Source organism: Prunus mume, linkage group LG4, assembly GCF_029339155.1.
Source record: "Prunus mume cultivar Tortuosa linkage group LG4, ASM2933915v1, whole genome shotgun sequence".
In the NCBI taxonomy this organism is placed as follows: Eukaryota; Viridiplantae; Streptophyta; class Magnoliopsida; order Rosales; family Rosaceae; genus Prunus; species Prunus mume.
Window position 1 is genome coordinate 9,512,533 of NC_142701.1, and position 17,192 is coordinate 9,529,724.

General features: G+C 35.9%; 2 protein-coding genes across 2 annotated transcripts; one reads left to right on the plus strand and one right to left on the minus strand.

Moving 5' to 3' along the window:
* Nucleotides 1-352: 352 nt before the first annotated feature.
* Nucleotides 353-6,851, minus strand: LOC103328099 (signal recognition particle subunit SRP54 2). The gene is made up of 9 exons (XM_008230490.2): nucleotides 6,246-6,851; nucleotides 4,940-5,039; nucleotides 4,496-4,649; nucleotides 3,960-4,110; nucleotides 3,719-3,867; nucleotides 2,211-2,311; nucleotides 1,964-2,121; nucleotides 1,196-1,310; nucleotides 353-1,038 (listed from the first exon to the last, which is right to left on the minus strand). Exons 1-9 carry the CDS (start codon nucleotides 6,474-6,476, stop codon nucleotides 710-712), a joined length of 1,488 nt encoding a protein of 495 aa, XP_008228712.2. The 5' UTR covers nucleotides 6,477-6,851; the 3' UTR covers nucleotides 353-709.
* A 7,234-nt stretch (nucleotides 6,852-14,085) lies between these two features.
* Nucleotides 14,086-17,043, plus strand: LOC103328098 (homoserine O-acetyltransferase). Its single transcript, XM_008230489.3, has 2 exons — nucleotides 14,086-14,573; nucleotides 16,653-17,043. The coding sequence occupies exons 1-2, from the start codon at nucleotides 14,313-14,315 to the stop codon at nucleotides 16,842-16,844; spliced, it is 453 nt and encodes a 150-aa protein (XP_008228711.2). The 5' UTR covers nucleotides 14,086-14,312; the 3' UTR covers nucleotides 16,845-17,043.
* The last annotated feature ends 149 nt before the right edge of the window (nucleotides 17,044-17,192 follow it).

The window sequence follows — 17,192 nt, forward strand, 5'->3', positions numbered from 1 at the left end:
AGAAATAGTATAATCCACGACTATTTTCGAGAATCTTCTTAGCAAAACGAGTCATGTAGCCAATCGCAATCGGTTGGGAGAGAAGATTAAGACTAACCAGGAATGCTCCAATTGGGATATGCTACCTAGCATTCAGAATTCTTACTATTTTATTCGTACTTTTCACATAAACAAACATGAATAATCACCTCAAGAAAGCGAAGCTATGTTGGGTGAGGCAAACTACAAAAAGTAATCAAATAGGTAGTTTTGGGGCCTCAATATGCCAAAATACTTGATATTAAATATCCTCACAAAACTTTTTGCAAGCATGAAATCAAATTGGCAAATGGCTACAAAAAAAAGAGAAGGGGGAACAAATCCTATGTGCTCTGTTTTAAACATTAAATGATGAAATTCACTTCATTGCCTACACTTCATTACAATTCTTTTGATCACCGATCATTTCTTTAACCAAATACATTGTATACAATAAGACTAAAAAAGAAATGCCGACCCTTCAGATCACAACTAAAGCAACTATCGATTAAAAACAAAACAAAATTATCTGTTGGCCCCTTGGATAATAGGCTCTAGCAAAACAGTTAGCAGGATCAACTGGCGGGCAGATATATGTTAGCCTCCCACAACCGCAAGCCTCTCTGGTTGACAAGGACAACCCTTACTTGCAAATAAACTTGAGATCACCACTGTAATTGACATAAATATCTTACTTGTCCCCGCCTCCGAACATCCCCATCATGTCTTTACCAGAACCCATTTGCTTCATCAAGCTTTGTAAGCCACCCATGCCACCAATCTGCTTCAGCATCTGGGGAGGAAGGACTTTGCTCATATGCTGCGCATTCATATTTCGGGATAGTGCACTCATTTCACCCTTCTTCGGAATCTTAAGTCCTTTCATTTTGCTCCATATCTTGGCAAGGCGCTTGTATTCTTCAAACATCTCCATTACTTCTTTAATTTGATGACCAGAACCTCGTGCTATTCGCATTATACGTGATTCATTGATGAGTTTTGGATTTGAGCTATCCAACTCTGCAAGACAAGTTAAGCTACTCAGTTCAACATGACGAATTCAGTAGAACATGTGAGTTTCTTGTATTTTTTTTCCGCAAAAGGAACTAAACATCACAGTTATTGTTCAAACTACGCGGCTTAATACACACAAACAAAAGGAATGGGCTTTACTTGCCTTCATTTGTCATAGAGTCCATCATGGTCATGTACCGCTTGATCTTCGCCTGGCTTTCCTTTTCACGACCTTTTGGCATTAATTCAGCACTGAATCCTGGAAGCATTGAGAAGACCTACATAAACCAAATAAATTCTTAGTCTGCAAGGATCCTCTCAAGTCTCAACTATAACATCCATGATTACATACCCTAAAGCTTCTGCGTGTGTGTGTGTGTGTGTATGAGAGAGAGAGAGAGAGAGAGAGAAAGAGAGAGAACAAGACATACAGTTCATACATAATCATGAGTATGATTCTTACCTCCCCAGTCTTCATGACATCAATAATATGGTTTCTTAAAATCCATTTACGACATTCGGGGGAGGGGAAGACCTCTTTTATAGAGGAGAGATATAGCTACTGAGTCAGAGTAATAAGCAGCATTTGAAAAAATGAAACAGCAAACTTGATTTGGAGAAAAAGTTTGGGCATTTCTCAATTCTGGGGAAGCTGTAGAGAAGGGTCGACGTTGGGTTTTAAGTGGTTTTTGCTCAAATTTAAATTTGGGGAAGAATTAGTGAAGCTACCATAAAACGTGAACGTTATCCCTAAACATGTGAACGTAATGTATTCTTATCTACAATTAGCTTCAGTAGATCCAATCACACAAAGGTGCCACCTATTTAGTATTCAAACATTGCACACCCTGTAAAACAGAAGTATAGAAGAAGGGGCAAGAACATAAAAGAGGCACGTTCTAGATAAAGTTCAATAAAAGAGAATGATAACCTGGCTAATTGGACCCATTTTAAGTATGTTCTGAAACTGCTCATACATAATCCTTAATGTAAAGTTCCCTTCAGAAAGCTTTTGCAAGAGTTCTGGCTGTTGGTCCATAGGAACAACTTCATGGATCTTGTCCATAAATCCAGACCAGTCGCCCATGCCTGGTGGTAAAAACCATTGTTATTTAAACAGTTTAAAATATTCATTGCTAAGTACATCAAGAAAAGTCAAGACTGAAAAAGATAGTGACCTAAGAGACGGCTGACAAACGGTTTAACATCAAAAACTTCAAACTCGTCCATGTGCTCTCCTGTTCCAATAAATATAACAGGACTCTTTGTTGCTGCAACACTGCACACATATAATAAATGAAAATCTAGTTGTCAAACAGTCACTGAGATTAATGATCCAAGAGTTACAATTTTGAATTTTCAACTGCTTAGATTGCAATGAGCAAGAAGTTTCTGTTACATAAATTAATCCATAATAAGTTAAGAATGAACTCTGGACCATGATTTTGCAAACAAGAAAACGGGAGAAGCGACCAATGCTTCTCTGTAAGTGCATACTCTAGAAACTCTAAAACACTATGTTCTGTTTTTCACACCACACCTTAGTAAGGACTAAAATTCTGTGTCGTCTTTAGACATTATTTTATAGGCACACTATCAAATTTAGTTTTCTATGTTATTTCCATTGCTGGAAATCCCAGAAACCAAAGGGATACATTCCTTCACTGTACCTATTCTTTGGTATTGAACACTAGACTAACGTTTGAAGTTAAAGTTCATGAAAATTTTGGAATAGCATTACAAGACTGAGAAGGCGGATTAGCAGAAAAAACACATATAATACATAAAAGGAAGATTTCAGATATGTCACCTGAACTTATACATGAGTTTCAATTGTCACCTTAGGAAAACAAAATTGTTTAAGAGAAATGCCACCTTGATTTTTCAATATTCCAAATGTGTCACCTAACACTAACTCTGTCAAAAATTCTGCTAAAAAAATGTTTCCTACTGCCCCAGCATTTTAGCCATCAAAGGAGTGCTTCACTTATCTTCCTAGCTGTGACTACTTACAGACCCAGGAGCGATTTCCTACTGTCGTCTAGCGTTTCTTTTCATTCCCATTAAAATCCAAGTTCAGCAGAAAATTTCCGGCCACCTCAAGAGTACAAATTCAGCAGTCTCACAGAGATCAAACCCCAAGATAAATATTTCTTATACAATAACATTGCTGAACCATTTTACTTCAAATCCCATCCTTAGGAAAACATTGAGCTGATTATTAGGGGACTAACCACTGATTGGTACGTATGGTAGGTGTTGTGCAACGTTAGCTTGGTACTACCAATAGTGTTTCACAGTGAGAACTTCGGGTTAGCAAAGAATGTACTGCAATTAGAGATTTAGGTATACAGGGTAAATATATAATTTGGATGTTCGGGGTTGGAACATAATATGGATGTCAATGTGGTTTGGCTTACCTACATGAGGTGGATGTACAATGAGAGGTTTTGAAGATTTGAGCGAGACAAGAGGTTATAGTTTTTAATTATTTGTTATATTTCAATTTTGCAAACTATTTCAAAATTTTATAAATATAGCAAACTTTTCCCATGAATTGCACAGGTTGAAACTAAATACCAAGTTTCCAGAGTAATCTTAATGGACCATCTTCTTATGAGCTATATCAATGCTTAGATCAAACTATTATTAAATTACACATTGCAATATTTGCAGTAAAACTTACGCACTAAGAGCACCACCTCCCTTTGCATGGCCATCCATTTTTGTAATAATAACAGCTCCAACTGAAACACTTTGCCTAAAGGCTTGAGCTTGATCAAATGCAGCCTGACCAATACTGCTATCCATAACAAATATAACAAGATCCGGTTTCTGGAATATGAGAGAAAGTATATTAAGAGAATGATATTATCAAACAAATGTAATCATCTGTAAGTTTAAATAGTATATTCCAGAACATATACCGTTGCTTCAGAAACTTGACGCATTTCTTCAAAAAGGGCAGCTTCTTGTTTGTGACGCCCACTAGTATCAACAATTATAAGATCGCAATTCTCCTTTTTGAACGTTTCCACACCTTCAACTGCAATTTTCACAGGGTCTGACTCCATATAGCTGCAGGGGAAAATACCAAAAATCACTTGAATGCTAAAGGCATCAAATTCTGAGAAGAAAAACATATAGGTAGTATAGAAATAAAGATGGATATGCAGGAGGACACCATGGATGGCTGCCTGTAATGACCACCATCTTTTTCCTAACTCCAAAAACATCAAACCGTGATCCATACCAGTAGAGTATGAGACCAATATAGCCACTGTGATACTAATCTAAATACTACCTTCCTCTTTCCTTCACTTCCCCTATTTAAAAAATAACTAATATCTAGAATTGAGATGTTTACATAAAGAAAAGAAAAATTCAACATTCTCAAACTTCACAACTCTTTTGGGCTTGTAATTGTTAAAAGAAAGAAACCAGTAGAAAGAAAAAAGAGTACCTTCCATAAAATGGAATCTTAGCCTTAGTGGCATTCTGCTTCAACTGATCAAATGCACCAGCTCGAAATGTATCTGCACACACTAGGGCAGGTTTCCAACCTTTTTTCTGATGATAATATGCATATTTTGTACATGTGGTGGTTTTTCCAGACCCTGCATGTTTTAAGAAAATTAGATGAATTGATTAAACATGTAATGTAAATGGAATAGATAAATCCAATTGAAAACCACACAAAATAAGATATAAATACAGCATACTTCAGCTAAAAGTACATTTTAAAGTCCAAGAAACTTCTAATCATTAAATCTCTTCCAGATAGCTAGTTCAATTGGAACTTAATAACTAAAATTGTTGCACATAAGAAATGTGAAATAATCCAATCAAGAATCAACTTTCTGACCAAAAAAATAAAATCCAACCAGTGTGAAATTAGTGACAATACCTTGTAAACCAACAAACATGACAACACTTGGTTTCCCTTTCTTGGGAGTGAAAGACGGTTTCCCTGGATCCAGCATTTTGCAAAGTTCGTTAAATATAGCCTATAAAAAAAAGAAACACTTCATTAGAAAACACAGAAAACGAAGAGAAAAAAAATTAAATAGATCATCGAGCATCAACATATGAAATTTGCTGCAAACTGAATACAAAAAAAAAAAAAAAGGGATGGGGGAAGGGGGTGAGGGAAGCCGGGGTTCAATGAACAGCAAAGAAAGAATCCCCCGCAGTAAAATGAGTGCTTAACATAAAGGTTTCCATGAAAATATATCCAAAATACCAGCTGTTGGAAGTGTACGTATCTTCATCTTCTAGTCAATTTAAAACTGTTTACCATTCTAACGAGTCTAAATTTACCATTCTAACGAGTCTAAAAACAAACTTTTTTTTTTTTTTTAAGCAAACCTTGATGCACACGTTGTAGGCTACACATGATAAACAATTGAACATCTACTTGATATTTATTGCTATTTTCTTGAGAAAAGTTAAATTAAGCTAAACCTTAGGGTGAACTTGTTTATGTCTGTATGTCTAATTAAATTAAGCTAAACCTTAGGGTGAAATTGTTTATGTCTGTATGTCTAAAGTTCTCAATGCATCGAATTGCCAAGTTTTTATTCCACACGTTGTAGGCTACACATGATAAACAATTGAACATCTACTTGATATTTATTGCTATTTTCTTGAGAAAAGTTAAATTAAGCTAAACCTTAGGGTGAACTTGTTTATGTCTGTATGTCTAATTAAATTAAGCTAAACCTTAGGGTGAAATTGTTTATGTCTGTATGTCTAAAGTTCTCAATGCATCGAATTGCCAAGTTTTTATTCCACACGTTGTAGGCTACACATGATAAACAATTGAACATCTACTTGATATTTATTGCTATTTTCTTGAGAAAAGTTAAATTAAGCTAAACCTTAGGGTGAACTTGTTTATGTCTGTATGTCTAATTAAATTAAGCTAAACCTTAGGGTGAAATTGTTTATGTCTGTATGTCTAAAGTTCTCAATGCATCGAATTGCCAAGTTTTTATTCCATTTACCAGACAAGCTTGCAAATGCTACTAACCCCAACTTTCCTAAAATGCATGATTTTGATAAGCTCAATATAAGATAAAAAACTAAGCCCCAAATTCAATACCAACTTAATAACATCCAAAAACACCAAATTTATTCTAAACGCTCGTCATCAAACAACCAACTACAACATAAAAAAGAACAAAAGCTTGAGAGTGTTTGAAAACATTTACTTGCTGAATAATCTTGCGCTTGTTGTGACCAGCAGCGAGATCATCCAAATTGACAATCTTTTTTATATTGGTCTGCATGTCACGGACAAGCTTGAATTGAACATCGGATTGGAGCAAAGCCCGAGTGATCTCGTTGAGGCACTCGTTCAGGACCTTCTCGTCGATCACGGTAGCATTGCTCATCTGCTGGAGAGCACGTGAAATGCTCCCTCCCAATTGCGCCAACACCATCTTCGCTGATTAAAGGAGAAGAACTTGATGGGTTTGGTTGAGAATTTGGGAATTGATTTCGAATTCTGGGATTGGGTTTAAAGGAAATTTGGGGCTAGGGTTTGGGTGAAAATTAGGGGTAGGGTTTGGGAGAAATCAGAAATAAACTGATGTCTCCTCTTCTCGATATGTGATTAACCTGACTTTGAAGAAACTGTAATCGAAACAGAACAACTCTCCCGACCAAAATTGAATTGGGTTCTTTTTACACAAAATGGTACCTAATCTTTGTCCAAATTTCATTTTGGTCCCTAGATTTTTTTTTTTTGGGTCTTGCTCCATAGACCTTATTTGGGGTGTGCAAAAACAACCATCCATACCAAATCAATCCTACCCTTAGAGGAGTTAGTTGGATTGGCCAGGCAATTGATATGCTCTCAAATGGTCATGGGTTAAAGTCCCATGATACTCTCATATTTGTGGGTTTCCCTTCCCCCTCCAAACTTTTGCTTTAAAATAAATTTAAAATTAAAATTAAGAAAAGAAAAACCAAATCAATCCTAGCATTTGGATTCGGTTAAGCTTTAGACCACTTTAAAGGGCCAAATTAAAGGCCCTATTTGGGATTGCTTTTTTTGACCGAAAACCTATTTCACTTTAAAGTTAAGCAGTTTAAGGTGTTTGGTCAAAATAAAATATTCCGATTATTTTAAAAGCAGTAGCCTTTTGATAAGGTCATAATTTCACACATTTGCCTGTCTTCTTTGCTTAGTAATTTCGTTTAGCTTCTCTTTATTTTGAGTCTCTTACCTATGTTTGTGTGTTTTGTAGGTTAAGACAGCAAGAGATCACATTTGATACAATCCATGCTTGTTAAGGGCTGATTGGGATAAGAGGAATATGAGCTTAAAGACAAACCCAATTTGGGCCACATTCCTTGTCAGTTCAGTTTCGTAGGTCTTCTTGCAGGCCTCATTTCAGCAACTTACACAGGTCGGATAAGGAGACATCCTTGATTGAAGTTGTTCCAATGGGTGTCTATTATAACATGTCCAAATTTTAGCCCAATTGGATAAAGCTGGAGCCCTCATCACGTCAAAGACTGAACTAAGTTCACAAAAATGTCATGTTGGCTGCCATTACATTTAATGTGGCTACATCCCTAGAGTCATGTGCTAAGTATGGGCAGCCATACATGGGAGTCAAATCAGCTCAGGAACTCAGAAGGATGAACAAAAGTCAAGCTTTTCATAAAGAAACCTTACCAAAGCATATATTTGGCAGCTGGAGCAGTTGGCAAGTATGGGCAGTTGGAGTAGTTAGGAGCAGCTAAGAGAGGTATGCTTCACCAGCCAAAAGGGAGGACGAAATTGCACTCTATAAATAGAGAGCTACACACTCATTCAAGATAAAGAGGCAAACACACACATTCCCTTCGTTCATTACTCTCATACACACATTCATATTCACCACAAAGAGAGAAGAGAGCTTGGAGCTGTCCTGGGAACTACATTGCTGCCAACTAGTTCTTCTCTTCTATTTATTCTATCTATGTATTTCTTATTTTCTTTATTCATAGTTATGTCTAACTAATCCATTTAGTTAGGGCTTAGGATGAAGCCCTAGTTATGAATATTCAATGTTATGAATGATTTTATAGTTAATTGATTTCCTTGCTTTCATTATCAAATTGTTAATCTCCAGTTTATTATGTGCTTGATGTATGTTTTCTTGAAGTAGCTAACTAGGATTTTATGCATCTAACACAGGTTGGGAAAGGGTTTAGATTCACCAATTCTACTCTCCTTTCACAAGCAACATATGAATGGCCTAAGAATCATTCAATGGGTTAATAACCATAGGTTGACTAGGACAGATACCATGTTCTAGGACTTGTGTAATTATCATATTCTCAAGGAGCTTAATGACTCTTATATGCTTTATTCTAAGTAGATATCATGCTTAGGTTGCATATTAGAGATCACGTGTTGTGTAGATACCATGCATAATCACATGCCTTAGGAGAATGATGCATCTTGCACCTAGATACCATAGGCTTGTATGCGATAATCTATTGTTGATAAAGCTTGAGTCAATTTCTATGCATTCATAACTTGGATAGGAAAACTAGTAGTGGATTCCAAGGCTCTAACACCTCTCAATTATTGTTTCACAATCTGTCCAGTGTTTACTTTCGAGCACTTTCATTTCACTTTCTTCTTTTCATTTCAACAACAAAACCCCCCATTTCGAGTGCATTTGTGGTGCTAGGATTCTGTCCTAGACCTTGAGTAATTAGCAAGAGGCATTGTTGAATTCGACCTTGCCTTTAGCTAGTTAGTCAGTTTATTTGTTCTATGTTTTCTAGCATTCTAAGTAATTTAACTTAAAACCAAGTTACCAATCTACCTCGTATTTACATAAGCTATACTATAAATAGTTCGTGCACTTGCGAGAATTAAAGTTGTTGTTTTTAATAACTCATTTTAGTTGTTAGGAATCGAATCAACACATTTTGACAGCAAGTTTTAAAAGCAGGTTCTGGGTTGCTTTTCAAAGCTACTTTCAAAAAAGTAGAGATGAACTTTTAATGAAATTTTTTAATTCCCAAAATACCATAATTCATTTTTAAAAATGACATCACCTCCACTTCCACATCTAACTCCACCACTTGCACCACCACATTCACTACCTCCATCACCACCACCACATCATTCTCCTCATCCTTCGCCACCACCATCACAACCACCACCTCCTCCACCACCTTCACCACCACTTCTTCCACCTCCACCTCCACCTCCACCTCCACCTCCACCATCACCTCATCCACCTCCACCACCACCACCACCACCACCACAACCACCTCCTCCTCCAAAACCTCCACATCCACTACCACCTCCATAACCACCACCATGCTGCCACTACCACCACTACCATCACCTCCACAATTGCCATCCCCACCATCTCCACCACCACTACCACAACCACTAACTCCACCTTCATCACCACCACTACCTCCACTCCATCACTACCACTATCACCACATGATTAGTACATAACACTTTTAACATAATGTCTATTTTAATCATTATTCACAGTTACAAAAATTTTATATTAAAATTTACCAAATGGTTTTGACACTGCTTTTTGTACTAATAGCACTTTAAAAATATTATTTACAAAGCATGGAGCTGCTTTACTTTACAGCTAATTATTCTCAAAACACAACAGAAGCAACTTTTTTTAAAAGTGACAGCAATTCCAAACTAGGCCAAAGTCTCCTATTGTGGAATTAGGAAGCAAGCTATGATGTTGTTGCTTTTTGTAAATTTTTTAAATATATATAAGTACATACTATTATAATTTTTTTAGGATTTATAATTATTTTAATTGTTGTGTCGCCGTGTCCTTATTTGTTGAGATTTTTGGTGTCACCGTGTTGTGTTTCCATGTCTCCGTACCAGTGTCCATGCAACATAGTTTATCACAATCACTACATGCGACTTACAAAGGTTTTTTTATTTTTGTAATTATATTTTTCTAGAAGGTCGTTTTCAAAGTTTTCCTTTATTGCACGTATTTTTTTAGATGTCTGTCTGCCACTATTTATCCTCGTATTTTTCTAGATGTCCATCTCTATAGTCTACACACAAAAGTGTGGGTATTACGCACAATTAATTGAATAAGAATCCCCCCAGCTCCTAAAGTTTATTAGACTAGCCTCATTGCACGTGTTTTGACGAGTGCGAGGGGTTTTTTTAAATCACGCACTACGCTGACTTACAAAGTTTCATTTTAATTTTTTTGCAATTGTATTTTGCTACATGCCTATATCAACAATTTTAATTTTTTATCGCCCTTATTTTTCTAGATGCTCGTCTAAATAGTTTACATGTGATAAAAGAAAAAAAAAAGAAATTGTTGAGATGGGCATCTAGAAAAATAAGGGCAATAAAAAATTAAAATTGTTGATATAGGCATCTAGTAAAATACAATTGCAAAAAAAATAAAAATGAAACTTTGTAAGTACGCACGCATGATTAAAAAAAAGCCTCTTGCATGAGTGAAAGCGCATGCAGAGAGACTAGCATTTTGTTATGAGAAAAATGGAGGCCTTTTTTTTTTTTGGTTTGGAATAAATTAAGGGCTTTTTAAACTTTGGTTATTTCTTTAAGTAAAATTTGATTAATTTTTAGCGATCGTATCACCTTGCCATGTAGTATAAATATAAGCATTCCCTCATGTTATAACTTGGGTATAACTATAAGCTCGTCATTCACTCATATTATTTGAGTGTTGTTATTCCACCCACCTATCTTATTTCCTCACTCACCTCACCTTCAAAATTTTAAAAACAAATTTATCCATTTGTAAAATGACTTACTTAGAAGATAAAAAACGCACATATTCTCTCCCTCATCCCAATCAAACCCCAACTCCTCCCTTCTCTCTCATCTCGACCAAACCCAAATCAAAATTCCAATAAAGCTTCAAAATTTCCAACTAGGTCCAATCCAATTCCATCAGATTTCTCCTCAGTTTCTGAACCCAAAGGCACAAGCTTTATGTTCCATTTGCTTAGTTTGCTCTTTGTCTTCTTTCTAATTCTAGCATTTCTCTCCGTTATTGTTTTACCATAACTCATTTCATTAAAACTCAAGCAATCCATCACACCGAAATCAAAATCCAACAAAGCTTCAGAATTTCCAATTGGGTCCAATCAAAGCCTCGGAACCTCCAAATCCAAAATTCACCAAAAAAAATCATCCTAAATCCAAAAAATTGACCCAAAAAAATACTACAAACTCTTTGTAACATGCACTTTCATTCTACGATATGAAATTCACAATTTGACCCCCAAAAAATTCCATTTTCAAGTTCCGAATAAAACTGAAAACTGAAATCAGTTACCAAACAACTTTTGTTTAGTTTTCACTTTTCATTTTTTCCAAAAACTGAAATTAGTTGCCAAACAAGTTTTCAATTTTTATTTTTAAAAAAAAATAAATACTAAAAAACTATAAATTGAAAACTAAAAACTAAAAACTGAAATGGTTATCAAACGGGCCCTTAAGGTATGTAAAGGTGAACAATTTTTTATTTCAGGTGAATTAGAAGGTTCAAGTCATAAGATGTCGATATATCCTACCATTATGAAGGGATTAGATTGGATAAGTTTTTTTTTCGTGAGTAATCTATATTCTACCTTCAACTTGGAGAAAATTTCTTCATGTCTTTCTTCAACATGCCTTAAATTTAGTGGGTTATCCAATTCAATCATAAGCACCAAACAAATATATTGCTCATGGTCTTACATTTATATATAAAATATTACCTTTAAAAAATATATTAATTATTAACTTTTTCCATATATTACACTAGCCCCTTGGCACATGTGAGTATGTGCCAATTGGTTTTATTTTTTATTTAGAATTAAGGAAAGATAACATAGGTAGTTATGTTCCATAAAAATAAGACCTATTATCTGATTTTGTTTTTAATTTTAAATTTTTTAATATGAATTTTTTTGAATTTACCATATTATCCTCATTTAATTAATAATTTTAATTCTTAATGTTTGAATTAACCAATGACATTTTCTGGTATTTTGAATGTTTTACCATTATCTACCTTTTGCTTTATATATATAGATTATAAGCTTGCTGGTATGAACTGATGGTTGGTTCTCTTTTGCTTGCTAGAACCTATATGATGCGGCTAATAAAACAAGCTTTTTATGGAAATTAATATAGATAGAACAAGATCAAGGAAAGGTTAATGGAGGAATCTGGCTTTAATAACAATAGTTATTTGCTTAATTTTTCTCAAAGTTCACTTACAAAGAAATAAGATCAGACTAACCCATTATGTTATTCAAATTAAAAACAAAACTGGAAGCATAAAACATAAATGGCTAAACTCAAGCGTACCCATCCAAATAAAAAGGTGACTAAAATTCTTATTGCCGGTGGTGTAGTATGGGAAGAGAAAAAATCTTTTGGTTTTGGTTTTGGTTTTGTATTGGATTGATAAGTTTGATATATATATAATCTCAGTCCCATTTATCTAACAACCTAAATGCTTACATGGCCTAATTTTTAGGTCCTTAGGTGAGCGAGACTATATAGGCTCAGTTTGGTTCATGGGAAATGAGGCTTGAGGATGAGAAATCAACTGCTTTTCCATGTTTTGTAAGTCTAGGCATGAAAAATGATTGCATGACACATGAGAACCCAAAAAAAATCTGGGTTTTGTTTTTCCTCTTCATGAGAAAGTTTGAGAAAATGAGGTAACATTAAATGCACATTTTCCATGACCATTTTGTCCTTATTAACAATTTAAAATTACAATATATCATGAAGTGCATTTTTTTTAATTGATTTAATATGGGTATAATTGGAAAATTATACAAACTTTGTTTTCAATTCCTACTCAAAACAAACATGGGAAATGAAACAAGGTGATATCTCCCGATTACTTTCTGGGCATTACTAAACATGAGAAATGAATATTCATTTCCCATCCATTGGAAAATGACATGGAAAGTGATTTCCCTTCAAATTCATTCCGTGAAAATTATATAAACTTCGTTTCCCATCCTTTGGAAATTGGGCCATAGTGTAATGAGAAACTATTATCGCTTTGCTTAAAAAATAATTATTAATAACAAAAATAGTATAGTACTTGATATTGAAGTTCTTAAATGAGAAACTTATTGTTGATAAACAAAACGTAACTGATAAAACAAACAAAGACTTCAAGGCCAAGTTTCTGATTATTTGTTCCCAAAAATTAAAAAAATTACATATTGACTGTGGGGATGACAATTTTCCCCACGAGGTGTTTAGAGAGGAAAGCCTCTATTTGTTTTTTGATTATTATCAGAGAGGAAAGCCTTCATGTATAGTTTTCTGTATGTTCCAATCTTTTTTGTTTGAGTCCTTATAAGACAATGTCTTACTGCCAGACAAGAAGTCTTATAAAGGATGGAGTAGCACTTGCTAGCTCGTAGATTATATATATGTCCCAATATGTCAGAATTGAGTCATTTGTTTTCTTTGCATTATTTCTCTTTATTTTACTTCAGAATATTGGATTGTAAATGTGTTGCTGTTGTTATTGCTGCTCCTTTCACTCTTGCAAATTGATATCCGGATATAATTTGACCCTTTCTTTATTTCACAGCTTGGCTACACCAAAAAGCAAGAGGAGAGGCACTTTCGTGGTGTCCTCACTTTGGAGGTATGAGAACCCCTCCAATGCCTGACCTCTTCAAATTTAAGATTATTAGTTATCTTACACAACCAATTTTAATCATTTTGTAGCATTTTACATTGTATGGCCATCAGTTGTGCTTGCATAGGAGTTATTTGGAAGTAATATTTAGTGTCCCAATTAATAGAGGTAGGATATGCTTCGATGCATAAGGAACTTCGTATCAGAAGCGGAATCAGTAGCACAAGAAAGAAGAAGGAACCCCAAGAAGACGGTTTCCCTGGATCCAGCATTTTGTGAAGTTCGTTAACTATAGCCTACCAAAAATAATCATTTCATTAGAAAACACAGAAAACCAAAAGAACACATGAAATTTTCTGCATAAGAGAACACAGCCCCAAACCACTATTTTCTAAAACCATACTGGGCAACCCGACTCATTGCTAAATCGAAAACTATTTACGAGTTTTGACCAAAAGAAATAGCCGAATAAAAAACCGTTGGGTTAGACTCGATGTCACCAAAAAAAAAAAAGGAAATAGTGGTTTGGACTCGACTTCATCATCTGAACTATCCCATAATGCTTGGCCATCGTGACAGCAAGCAGTTTGCGTCGACAGTCAAACAGTCAGCGACATAGAAATGGTGGCGACAACTGCCTCAGCCACAGCCACTGGAGTCTCCAGCCTCCGCTACTCTTCCGGGTCGGGCCACCGGCGGATAAGGCCTGCAAAGAAGGTCACGGGTTACACAAAATTCGCCATCCACTACCCAAACTGCTTCTCTTCCATGAGGGTAAAAGGGTCTTTGCCTATCCGAGCTCTTGACCCTCGAAGAGGAGGAGAAGAAGAAGAAGAAGAAAGTTCAGGCATCGCTAACACTACAAGCGCTTCAAACTCTCAGGTACCACCCATTTACCTTTTTCTTGTTCTTTTGAAATTAGGGTCTTGGCCTCTGTTTTCTTTGGGTTTATGGGTAGTTTGCTTTCTGTCTCTCATCTCTATACGATTGTCTTTGATGGGTTTACATGTCTATTGGGTATTTGAAATAAGCTTGTAAGGATTTTATGATATGAAACTATGGTGGGAAATATTTTTTCTGGTTCTGCAGGGAAATTTAGTGTTCATTTCTGAGATAGATAGCAACTTTGTTCATTTTGTACAAGCATATTGAATATGATTGTCTGTATTCAATGCTACAATTATTTTCTTTGGTAATTCACTCATGTAGAAAAAAAAAAAAAAAAGAGATGTAAGCTTCAATATATGAGAGATCTGTGTCCGGTAGAGATTCAGGCCCAGGTAAAGAGCGAGCATGATTGTTTTCTTAGCATAATAGATATGAACTCTTGGTCCCCTTCTAACTGTCTAGGTTTTAGTTTTTCATCTGAAGATTTCAAATTCAATTTTGCTTGCTTGGCTAGAAAATGATCAAACTTTGACCAGATGGAGGTGTTTATCAAATATTAAGTTTGTTCTCTTTTATCGATGGCTTCAAATTTGCTGATTTGTGATCTCTTACAAAGCCAATCCGAAAGAAACATCATATTGTTGTTTGGCTCAATGAAAACATATGCAAAGGAAGAAGAATTGTTCAGCATGTTGAGATCGGGAGGCTACCGCTTTTTTTACGGAGAGCACAAGATTGCTCCAGACTTCAGACGATCGGTCGAAGGACTGGTCGGTTTTGCTCTGCAGTCAAATTTTCCGCGCGTTTTCAATGAGTTTTCCCATGTGCTTTGTTCCCAATTCCAAGGCAATGGTTCCTTAAGTCATTTTTGAGCTCTAGGAACGTTGGCAATCAGTTTTGGGAACTAGGAAGAGCATTTATTGGTGCTGGTTGACTTGTTGCAAGCTTCCAATCCTTAGGCATTGAAGAGAGTGGCTGGTTGTTGGGTTTGCAGGTGGAGGAAGCTTCCCTCCTAAATTGAAAGGCTGAACTACACCAGAATTATAAAGAGGAGAGCAGATGCAAGGGAGCAAAGTAGCTGAGACCTAGTGAGCAGGGAGAGAGTCCAAGTGTTGGAGTCTTGTAAGTCTAGAAACCAAAGAGAGAAAACAAGTGTGAGTGTTCAATTCATCCTTGTGAGTTGTGAGGGTTTGTTACATAGTCCATTGAGAACAAAATCAAAGGGAGTTTCCGCACAACACACATGTTTCACAAGCCAATCTGACATGCTTGAGGTGTCTAAGTACATACTTGATGGGGCCAATCTTTTGTGAATGGGCTTTACAAAACTAGTGGTCTGAGTATCTACTGTGTACTGTCCATATTTGGTGCCACATTTGTTTTTTTCTGGTATACAGTTATAGTATAGAGCATGATGAGGATGATTTTATCAGCACATGAATTTTTTGTCCCCTTCTCAGAGTCTTGTTTTCTATTGTCATCTGAGATTTCGCTTAGTTTTGTTTGAGTTGGCCAAGTATATATTTCATTAGGTTCTCTAGCCGGGGAAAGTACGTCCAAAGAAAATGGACTAAAGAAAGGGGCTTCTTTTGCGGTTTTGGATTGTTCTGTCTTTTTGAAGTATAGGGTGGCTTGATATGTCATGGGGAAAACAGAACAGAAACAAAGCTGCAATTTATAGGAGGATCACCGTTGACTCCACTGATTCTACAGCAAGTAGCAAACGCAGCATTTGACTAAATTTGCAGATTGTGGGTCTACATATGACTAGTCCAACCCTGTAGAAGCAAGCAATTTACTGAACATTGAAAATTTTCGTGACCAAACCAAGAACTGAATAATGCATCTGGTACATGAGTCCTTTTGCTAAAATGAAGGGAATGGAGCTGATAAGAGGCCCAGCAAAAGAGCCTGATTTATTGGAAGAGAAGATTGTAAAAAATCTGCACAAAATTCCTCCCTTACAAACTAATCAGGAACCGCAAGATTTAAAAGGCACCATATATCTTTTGTTATATCATGCACTGGTTTTAAACATTCACATGATCTAAATGCTTTCTTTGTTGTAAACAGGACGATCTGGCATATGTGGGGAAGGTTGTAGCTGGTTCCATTGTGGCTGCAGCTGTTATAAAGTATGGAAGCATAGTTTTTCCTGAGATAACCAGACCCAACATCGTACAGGCTCTTATCATGATATTAACTCCTGTTATTGTAGCCATTTTGCTTTTGATCAAGCAGAGCCGTGCAGAGGGGCGAAGCTAGGAATGCAAGCCTGTAATTTAGCACATATCCTCTTGCAGGCCTATAAGACAAATTTAGCTGGTTTTATAAGAACGTATAAGCAATCAGATTTTCCTGCGTAGCAAGATTGAGATATGGTTGATTGTACGATGAGGTGCCGTGCAACTGCATTTTTACAAAAGCAAAATAAAGAAAAGAGAAGCTTGATGATGCAAAACAATTTCTAATCTTAAAGATTTAGTTCTGTTTAAAACTCAATATCTATATTTCTCCGGGTCTTGAATGTTAGAATCATGCCACATCATGGAAGCTATTGTTACACACACGATTACTGTTGTAGCCGAAGCCTTGTGTCTAGTTTCAGTCACT

Excerpts from the sequence above, each read along its gene's own strand:
- LOC103328098 (XM_008230489.3), top strand. The coding sequence starts at position 14,313 with ATGGTGGCGACAACTGCCTCAGCCACAGCCACTGGAGTCTCCAGCCTC. Across the intron at positions 14,574-16,652 it reads CAAGCGCTTCAAACTCTCAG|GACGATCTGGCATATGTGGG; the intron begins GTACCACCCATT and ends TGTTGTAAACAG.
- LOC103328099 (XM_008230490.2), bottom strand. The coding sequence starts at position 6,476 with ATGGTGTTGGCGCAATTGGGAGGGAGCATTTCACGTGCTCTCCAGCAG. Across the intron at positions 4,650-4,939 it reads CATGTTTGTTGGTTTACAAG|GGTCTGGAAAAACCACCACA; the intron begins GTATTGTCACTA and ends TAAAACATGCAG. Across the intron at positions 1,039-1,195 it reads GGACTCTATGACAAATGAAG|AGTTGGATAGCTCAAATCCA; the intron begins GCAAGTAAAGCC and ends CTTGTCTTGCAG.